This window comes from Trichomycterus rosablanca, chromosome 6 (genome assembly GCF_030014385.1).
Source record: "Trichomycterus rosablanca isolate fTriRos1 chromosome 6, fTriRos1.hap1, whole genome shotgun sequence".
NCBI classification, from domain to species: domain Eukaryota; kingdom Metazoa; phylum Chordata; class Actinopteri; order Siluriformes; family Trichomycteridae; genus Trichomycterus; species Trichomycterus rosablanca.
Window position 1 is genome coordinate 26,023,580 of NC_085993.1, and position 10,575 is coordinate 26,034,154.

At 38.4% G+C, this 10,575-nt stretch overlaps 1 protein-coding gene across 2 annotated transcripts in view; it reads left to right on the top strand.

The window, feature by feature from the left end:
* The window catches only part of fam210b (family with sequence similarity 210 member B), a 28,120-nt gene extending 20,074 nt beyond the window's left edge, over positions 1-8,046 (top strand). For both annotated transcript variants that reach the window (XM_062997604.1, XM_062997602.1), the window contains exon 3: positions 6,372-8,046. In XM_062997604.1, coding sequence (XP_062853674.1) covers positions 6,372-6,576 — 205 coding nt within the window. In that variant the 3' untranslated portion in view covers positions 6,577-8,046. The remainder of the gene's footprint in view (positions 1-6,371) is intronic.
* Positions 8,047-10,575: the final 2,529 nt, after the last annotated feature.

Consider the following 10,575-nt stretch of genomic DNA (forward strand, 5'->3'; position numbering starts at 1 on the left):
ATGCATGTCTTTTCTCTATTAAAAAAAGGTTTAAATATAGCTTCTAGCCTAGGCTAGATTTACACTGTGAAACGAAAAAAAAGCAAACTGTTTAGGCTAAATATTTTAAATGCACATCTAATCAAAATATGGTAAAAAAAATAAAACGAAACCTTTCGTTTAGAATAGTCTATAAGACCTTAAACCGGCGTTATCATGCGCGCTAGAAAAACCAACATGTTCACCTGATGTGGTTTGAGAGAGGATCTGAGTGGGGTAGCGATGTTCCCAGCAGCACTAAAACTCTCTCTGATGGTGCTCGTTACACTAATACACATGTACTGTACCTGCATGCAACTTTAGAGAGCAGAGGAAATCTAGCCTGGTTGTCGCGCCACTATTAACCATCTATATATTAGGTATAATTGACATAACAATATATACTACATTAAGTTATTATTCGTTTCAATACATTTTTCTTAAACGGAAAAATACATTTAAATCATACCAGCAAGCCAGCAAGAGAATATTTGCAGGCTGCAATGCCAAATTAACCGTCATTAAGTGTTTTAGTACGCCAAGGCTGTTTGAATATAGTCTAAATTACAAGTATTTTATTGTGTGTGAACTCAATTTGATCATTAATAAACTTGCCTGTAATTACTGTTGTCATTGTTTCCATCTTAAAACACAAAGTCTGACACTCAGCAGCAACAGATGCTAACAGTTGGCAGGAAAATAACGCTCTTAGCTTATTTTCATTATGAATTTATTTAACATTTATTACGCCCAAATGTAAGCGAAAAACAAGATGGACCCTGCAACAAGATAAAAAAAGAAAGAAAGAAAAAAACGTGAACATCGCGGTGTTGCGGTTGCTTGGCATGCCCTGCGGTTGGCTGGTCTATACCGCGGTATTTCAAAATTGCGGTTAGCGCGACAGCCCTATGCTAAACTGTGTTCTTTTGCCTAGTTCACACTACACAATTTTAGCCCTGATTTTTCGTTTGTCGTCAGGTTTTGGAGGTTGTTGACAGATGTGCCATCTGGGTTTGAAAATCAGCTCTTTATCATTATGTGTGAGTTGCTCAAAGATGCAATCAGATGGGCTGCTGATGCTTTATTTGAATTAGGAGCACATATCAGCAGTGCCACAGAATGATAGTGAGCAATCCTAAAATGTGACCCAACCTCAGTACGCATACACCAGTTAAGTACATGTGTTTGCCACTGAGACTAAGTAATCTATTTATCTATAGGTCTAATTTTTGTAGTAAAGTCACATATTACTGCAGCACAAAATAAAACTTATTTTCTTATATAATACACATTATACAGAATATTAATTTAAAAAAAAAACAAGATGCATCATGCTGTTCACATCACATGAACTGGGTTACCTCTATTACAACCCCAAATCAGAAAATGTTGGGACAGTAGGGAAAATGCAAATAAAATAAAAATGCAGTGTTCCTTACATTTACTTTGACTTTTATTTGATTTCAGTTTGAACCCAAGATATTTTAAGTTGTCTTCTCAACTTTATTTCATTTGTTAATATACCTTTATTTCTTCAACAGGCCTGCAACACATTCCAAACAAAGTCGGTACAGGGGCAATTTAGGGCCAGTAATGAGGTGAAAAAACATAATAATGGGATTCCAAACAGGTGATGTCAACAGGTGATTGTAATCATGGTTTGGTACAAAAGCAGCATCCAGGAAAGGCTGAGTCTTTGATGAGCAAAGATGGCATTTGTCAACAAATGCGTAAGAAAAAATGTTTAAAAACAATGCACCTTAAAGAAAGATTGGAAGGGATTTGCATATTTCTCCCTCTACAGTGCACATTATCATTAAATGATTCAAGGGATCGGGAGGAACTTCAGTGCGTAAAGGCCAAGCTTAAGCTGAACACCTGTGATCTTCGATCCCTCAGAGGGCACTGCATCAAGAACCGCCACTCAACAATAGCTGATATAACCACATGGGCAAGGGATTACTTCAGCAAACCTTTGTCAAGCACTTCAATACGGAGTTACATGCACAAATGCCACTTAAAACTGTGCAAAAAAGAAGACTTATGTTAACCATGTCCAGAAGCGGCGTCGACTTCTCTGGGCTCGGATGCATCTAGGATGGACCATCACACAGTGGAAACGTGTATTGTGGTCAGATGAATCAGCATTCCAGGTCTTTTTAGGAAAAAATGTGTGCTCCAGACCAAAGACAGAAAGGACCATCCAGACTGTTATCAGCAACAAGTCCAAAAGCCAGGGTCTGTCATAGTATGGGGCTGTGTCAGTGCCCTTAGCAAAGATAATTTACACTTCTGTGATGGCAGCATTAATGCATAATGCAGAAAAGTACGTTCCAGACGTCATCTTTTCCAGGGACGTCCATGCATTTTTCATCAAGACAATGCAAAACCACATGCTGCACACATTACAAAGGCATAGCTGCGGAAGAAGAGCGTAACGGGTACTGTACTGGCCTGCCTGCAGTCCTGACCTTTCCCCAACAGAGAATGTGTAAAGAATTTTGAAACAAAAAATGTGACCGACGACCCCGTACTGTTGCACATCTTAAGACTTGTTTGCAGGAAAAATGGGACAAAATAAAAGCTGAAACACTATCGCTTGGTATCCTCGGTGCCAAAACATCTTTTAAGTGTGGTGAAAAGGAATGGCAACATTACAAAGTGGTATTGCTTTACTGTCCCAACTTTTTTTGGAATGTGTTGCAGGCCTGAAATGCAGGAAATGATGTTTATTAATAAATAAAGTAAAGTTGAGCAGACATAACATGAAATATCTCAGGTTCAAGCATCAAGGCTCTTCTCTGTTCTAACACCCGAGTGGTGGAATGAACTTCCTCTGTCTGTCCGAACATCTGAGTCTCTTGCTGTCTTTAAAAAACGATTAAAAACCCACCTTTTTATTAAGCACTTAAGCTGACTTGTACTTATTTACTAACATTTTTTTCCATTTCCAAAAAAAAAAAAAAACACTTTGGTGTTTGCTGAAACAGGTTTCAGCAGATTCGTGTTCTTCGACTGTTGTTTACTAAAACTTGAGAAATGAAATGTTTACTATGGAAGCACTTCTGTAAGTCGCTCTGGATAAGAGCGTCTGCTAAATGCAGAAAATGTCAATGTAAATGTAGGTTCATACTGTCTGCAATGAAACAAAAGTCAAAGTAAATGTAAGAAACTCTGTTTTTTTATTATTTGCATTTACCATGCTGTCCCAACTTTTTCAGATTTGGGGTTGTAGATTGCAAGATATTTGAAAGATGTTACTCTTTCCACAACATCCCCATTTATTTATTTATTTTTATAATGCATTTTTTTGCTTTTTCTCCCGATTTTTAGCACGTTCAATTTTTACCCATTTGCTGACCTCCGCCCCGTTTGAGGAGAGCAAACTGAAACATGCCCCCTCCGACACGTGTGCAGTAGCCGACTGCATCTTTTCACCTGCACGAGACAAGTTCATATGCAGATCAGCTTTGTGCGCAGAGAGCCACACCCTGATCACATTATTACTCTACTCTGTGCAGACGCCACCAATCAGCAGAGGTCATAATTTCATCAGTAGTCAAGTCAATTTTATTTGTATAGCGCTTTTACAGTGGACATTGTCTCAAAGCAACTTTACAGACTCCAGGACCAACAGACAAAAAACCCCTATTGAGCAAGCCGAGGGCAACAGTGACAAGGCAAAACTGCCTTAAAAATACAGGAAGAAACCTTGAGAGGAACCAATTTCAGAAGGGACCCCCCCATTCTCCCTGGGTGGCCTGGTGGATAATTTAAATAAATAGAGTTAACACACATACATACAGTGTATCACAAAAGTGAGTACACCCCTTACATTTCTGCTGATATTTAAGTATATCTTTTCATGGGACAACACAGACAAAATGACACTTTGACACAATGAAAAGTAGTCTGTGTGCAGCTTATATAACAGTGTAAATGTATTCTTCCCTCAAAATAACTCAATATACAGCCATTAATACCAGAGCTTCACAGGTTGCCACTGGAATGCTTTTCCACTCCTCCATGACGACATCACGGAGCTGGCGGATATTCGAGACTTTGCGCTCCTCCACCTTCCGCTTGAGGATGCCCCAAAGATGTTCTATTGGGTTTAGGTCTGGAGACATGCTTGGCCAGTCCATCACCTTTACCCTCAGCCTCTTCAATAAAGCAGTGGTCGTCTTAGAGGTGTGTTTGGGGTCATTATCATGCTGGAACACTGCCCTGCGACCCAGTTTCCGGAGGGAGGGGATCATGCTCTGCTTCAGTATTTCACAGTACATATTGGAGTTCATGTGTCCCTCAATGAAATGTAACTCCCCAACACCTGCTGCACTCATGCAGCCCCAGACCATGGCATTCCCACCACCATGCTTGACTGTAGGCATGACACACTTATCTTTGTACTCCTCACCTGATTGCCGCCACACATGCTTGAGACCATCTGAACCAAACAAATTAATCTTGGTCTCATCAGACCATAGGACATGGTTCCAGTAATTCATGTCCTTTGTTGACATGTCTTCAGCAAACTGTTTGCGGGCTTTCTTGTGTAGAGACTTCAGAAGAGGCTTCCTTCTGGGGTGACAGCCATGCAGACCAATTTGATGTAGTGTGCGGCGTATGGTCTGAGCACTGACAGGCTGACCCCCCACCTTTTCAATCTCTGCAGCAATGCTGACAGCACTCCTGCGCCTATCTTTCAAAGACAGCAGTTGGATGTGACGCTGAGCACGTGCACTCAGCTTCTTTGGACGACCAACGCGAGGTCTGTTCTGAGTGGACCCTGCTCTTTTAAAACGCTGGATGATCTTGGCCACTGTGCTGCAGCTCAGTTTCAGGGTGTTGGCAATCTTCTTGTAGCCTTGGCCATCTTCATGTAGCGCAACAATTCGTCTTTTAAGATCCTCAGAGAGTTCTTTGCCATGAGGTGCCATGTTGGAACTTTCAGTGACCAGTATGAGAGAGTGTGAGAGCTGTACTACTAAATTGAACACACCTGCTCCCTATGCACACCTGAGACCTAGTAACACTAACAAATCACATGACATTTTGGAGGGAAAATGACAATCAGTGCTCAATTTGGACATTTAGGGGTGTAGTCTCTTAGGGGTGTACTCACTTTTGCTGCCGGTGGTTTAGACATTAATGGCTGTATATTGAGTTATTTTGAGGGAAGAATAAATTTACACTGTTATATAAGCTGCACACAGACTACTTTTCATTGTGTCAAAGTGTCATTTTGTCAGTGTTGTCCCATGAAAAGATATACTTAAATATCTGCAGAAATGTGAGGGGTGTACTCACTTTTGTGATACACTGTATATACATACATACATACATACATACATACATACATACATACATACATACATACAAAAAATGAAATTGACCTAAAAGTTATAACTAGCAAAAAAAATAAAATGAAAATAATTGGAGTTCTTCATTATTCAGTCAAGTCTGTGGTAAAGTCCATAGTAAGTTCTTGACATTTTTGGAAACAGGTTTTCGTCAGAACCACCTTGGGGTAAAACAACAGAACACGTAGTTAAAATGTGAAATCGTGAAGAGTAAAATATCAGTTCTGCAGAAAGTAGCATTAGACTCCGGCACCCCTAATTATTACAGCATGAATAAAAAAAGGGAGAGCGAGCAGGTAACTAAGCCATTAAGGCTCAAACCTGAGTGATCGGCAGGGCTACTTTTCTTTCTTAGAATTAAAAAAAAAATTAAGCAGGGGGCAGAGCATTCTTATACATGGCCTACATCTTGTCTGTTTAGGTTTCATCCAGATTTAAAACATACTTATTTACTCAGGCTTTTGACTGGTCTTTCTTAAACGAAGGTGTGGCTTCGATCCAGGGTGTCTGGTCAGTCTGGTGTCCCTGTTGACCAATTCTTTATACAATGTTTGGTCACCTGGCTGTGCCGGTTTCGCCCCTCTAGGACCAGTACTGTCCATCCCGGTAAAGACACATAGCTTGGGGGTTCATGGACGTAGAGATTTGTAGCAATCAGGGATATTGGTTGCTGTTGTCCTACTCAATAAGATCACTTGTGGCACATGTAGTTTTGAATAAATTCACTTTAATTATAGTTTTGATTTTTCTGTGAGTAAAAAGGCCAATTCACCAAAAATTTCCTTTTGTTTTAAACATTTTTATCATCTTTATTAGCGGTACCAATATGAAGGGGGCTGTTAAGATACTGACTGCAAGCTGCAAACATATTATAATGCTTTATATGACTTCCTTAAATAAATAAAAAGACATTTCAAGTACTTAATATACCATTATGTGTTGCTTTTATATGAAATATGTTGTATAAATGTGGTTTTTTTTTTTCCTTAGTGGGATCAATATGACTGCTGTTCTTTGTAAGCTGGGCTTCAGTGAATCTATACTTCAATCGAAGATGGCTGCTGGCACTAGCACATTTGTAATAGCATATGCTGTTCACAAGCTCTTTGCCCCACTGAGGATCAGCATTACTATTGTGTCTGTACCACTGATAGTCCGATATTTCAGGAAGACTGGATTCTTTAAATCAACCTAAACCTGTACACATCTAAATGGCTTAATATATTTAAGTTATTAAGATTTTACTTTTATTCATTTCTGTTTAAAGGGTTAAATGTCTGTTAAAATGTCTTTTTTTTTATTTATTTTTGAAGCGTTCAGAAAAAAAATACCAGACATATCAAAACATACATAGCAAGTATTAGTAAAAGAAAGTCTGTAAAAGTTTCCCTAATCTATGTATATCTGTTTTCCTAAACTATTATGCTGACATCTATGAAATAAAATATGTAGTGTCAATATTAATTTAAAATTTTTACACTTATAGAACAAGAAGCTATTATTTAGCAAACTTTTAACATTTTGAGTTTATCAACAACAAAATTAAAATTGCTGGATGTACAGAACTCTTAACCAGAGTGTTTTACACTGACCATGCATAACATTATGACCACTGAGAGGTGAAGTGAATAACACTAATTATCTCTTCATCACGGCACCTGTTAGTGGGTGGGATATATTAGGCAGCAAGTAAACATTTTATTCTCAAAGTTGATGTGTTAGAAGCATGAAAACATGGACAAACATAAGGATTTGAGCGAGTTTGACAAGGGCCAAATTGTAATGGCTAGATGACTGGGTCAGAGCATCTTCAAAACTGCAGCTCTTTTGGGGGTGTTCCCGGTCTGCAGTGGTCAGTATTTATTAAAAGTGGTCCAAGGAAGAAACAGTGGTATACCGGTGACAGGGTCATGGGCGGCCAAGGCTCATTGATGCATGTGGGGAGTGAAGGCTGGCCGGTGTGGTCAGATCCAACAGATGAGCTACTGTAGCTCAGATTGCTAAAGAAGTTAATGCTGGTTCTGATAAAAAGGTGTCCGAATACACAGTGCATTGCAGTTTGTTGCATATGGGGCTGCATAGCATCTGAACTGGACCACGGAGCAATAGAAGAAGGTGGCCTGGTCTGATGAAGCACATTTTCTTTTACATCACATGGATGGCTGGGTGCGTGTGCATCGCTTGCCTGGGGAACACATGGCACCAGGATGCACTATGGGAGGCAGTGTGATGCTTTGGGCAATGTTCTGTTGGGAAACCTTGGGTCCTGCTAACCCTAACCATCCTCCAAACTGTGTCTGCAGGCAGAATTTAATTATTCTCAAATTAGGTTCATTGCAGCTCTAATTGTTTTAATAATATATTTTTTGGTGAATATGAGCATTGTTAGGCATGTAATTACTGAATTATGTAATTACTTTTTTGTTGTTGTTTTTACAGCATTCCTGGTCTTAATTTGTGTTGGCATTTCTTTATAAACCCCATTTTCATAAAATGCAATAAAATTCAAATCTAAAATTATAAATGGCTCGTTGTGTATTACAGTTACTGTTGCTTTTCTTGATGCAGTTGTTAACTGTGTTAAGTGACAATTTTTAACTGTTTGGTGATGATGTATATGGCCATATTTATGGAATATTATGCAACATTTCTGGTCTTAATTTGTTCCATTTTTTTACGAAACCCCAAGTTCTGTAAAAGTTTGGACATTTTTTAAAATGCAATAAAAAAATTTTTATCTATTTTAAACCTTTATTGAACTGACAAAAGTACAAAGACAAAAAGTAAAATTTTTCATGTTTTACTAGCAAATATAATTGTATTTTGTAAATATAAGCACATTTAGAATTTGATGCTTGCAACATTCAAAAGACATTTTTACTACTGTCACAGCACCTTTTTTTTGTTGTTGTTAATTACACTTTTAATCTTTTTGAAAATTAGTATACTGGTACAGATTTACAAGTGTCTGTTATTTTACAGTCACTGTTATCTAATACATTTCTTTATAATACAGCGGGGCGGCAGGTGGCTAAGTGGGTAGCACCGTAACCTCACAGCAAGAAGGTCTTGGGTTCGATCCCCAGGTGGTCCAGGTCCTTTTTGTGTAGTTTGCATGTTCTCCCCGTGTCTGCATGGGTTTATTCCAGGTGCTCCGGTTTCCTCCCACAGTCCAAGACATGCAAGTGAGGTAAATTGGAGATACTAAATTGTCCATGACTGTGTTCGATATAACCTTGTGTAAACTGATGAACCTTGTGTGATAAGTGGCTACCGTTCCTGTCATGAATGTAACCAAAATGTGGGACATGACGTTAACACCCTAATACACAAACATCATAATACATAGATCCAGGCTGCAGGCAGGTTAGTCAAGCACACGCACCCTGTCTTCAAAGTCGTACTGTTTCAGTGAAAGCAAAATGAAGCCTGGCATTTTCCTGCTTAAATAACCATAGATCTTATTATGTTGCATTTTCTGGCAGTATTTGTCTTTCTAAAATCTGATTATGCACCTCTGCATCAATGGCCACTTAACACATATGCAAGTCACCCATGCCATGGGCACTGTGTAACCCTTATATACCATGACAGATGCTTTTTTTTTGCACTGTTTGCTGATAACAGCTTAGATGGTCCTATTTGTTTTTGGCAGGAAAAATCTGCATAATTTTTTTCTTCAAACAAGCTGAAATGTATACTCATCTGACAACAGCCCATATTTCAGTCTATCTGAGATGAACTTGTGTCAAGACAACTCAGCAGCAAACTTTCTTTGTGCAAACTTTTCGTTGAGCTGAAGTACAGTAAATTGATGTGCTTTCAAAAAATTGGTGTGGTGGGTGAAAGTGTGCATATCCAAAAGCAAACCATGGTGTTACAAGGTGGATAATATGGTACTGAGTTAATTGAGAAGGGTATCTCTGCAGACCGGAGCCAGCCGCAAGTAGGCGGGGCTTATACCGCAAGTGGGAGGATACCCGCAGGTGGGAGGGGCTTATACAAAAAGTGGGTGGTACAACTTAAAACGAGTGTTACAAAACCATTCCACAAGTTTCCGTTAAGCGTTTTATATTCAAATAAATATTCCAATTATATGTTATACAGTATGATTCAAAACTGTGTGTGATCATAAAATAAACAAGGTAAACATTTTTATTTGAGACCACATAAAATGTGTCCTACAAGGGGGAAAATGTCTGCATACATATAGGCTACTACTCCCTTTTTATAAAAAGATTTGAAAGTTAATATGGGTGGGGAGGAACCCATGGGAATTGCCTGTAAATATATGGAAGTGTAACAGTGTACACTTGTTTTCTCTAATGAAAGCACAATGGACTCACTAATATCAAGTGTAGAGATATAATAATCTATTATTTATACAAAAGTTATATAATAATTGAACACACTGCAATTAACTTATATCTGAAATGAACTATATGAAAGCATAATCATCAAAACCCTAGTCCAACTTAACCCTTAAGACCCATTTTTTTATTCAAACCATTTTGGCTGTGTTGAATAAATACAGCTCATATTTGCCAGAGGTTATTCATTTTTTTACAAATTTTAGAATTATGTCAATTCCTTAAATTAGCCTAAAATAACTAAGCTACACAAAAACTGACACATTTGTTCCTAAGGACAAAATTGAAAACCATTGAAAATGCTATTTTTAACCCACATTTATCTAAACATAAACTAATGTTTTCATTTAGGTTAAAGTTTCATTTAGAACTACTAGATTTCAATTTTTTAATTTATATATTTTTATAACAGTTGGCACTACTTTTTCCCTTTTAAAGCATGCAGCAAAATGTCAAAATTTTTACTGTTTTCTAAAAGGGTACCTTGATACGTGTGTCGCTATTGATGTTGGATAATAGTGTGAGTGTGTGTGTGTGTGTGTGAAAAAAGAAATAATAAGTGTCTTGAAAAGTGTATCACTATTGATGTTGGATAACGGTGTGTGTCCAACTTCATAAATCTTGACCAGGAGTGGTCAGGAGATGGCAAGTCATTACAGCACACAGGAGGCGCTGGAATTGAGGCCTCAGAGGTAGAAAATGACCAGCTGGAGTCCAACTCATCTGAAGATGACAGCAGAGAGGACATGGACAAACCAGCGGTGGAATGGAATTTTGGTCTTCCTCAAACACTGAGGCACTCCATTACACCCCAGAAGCCAGGT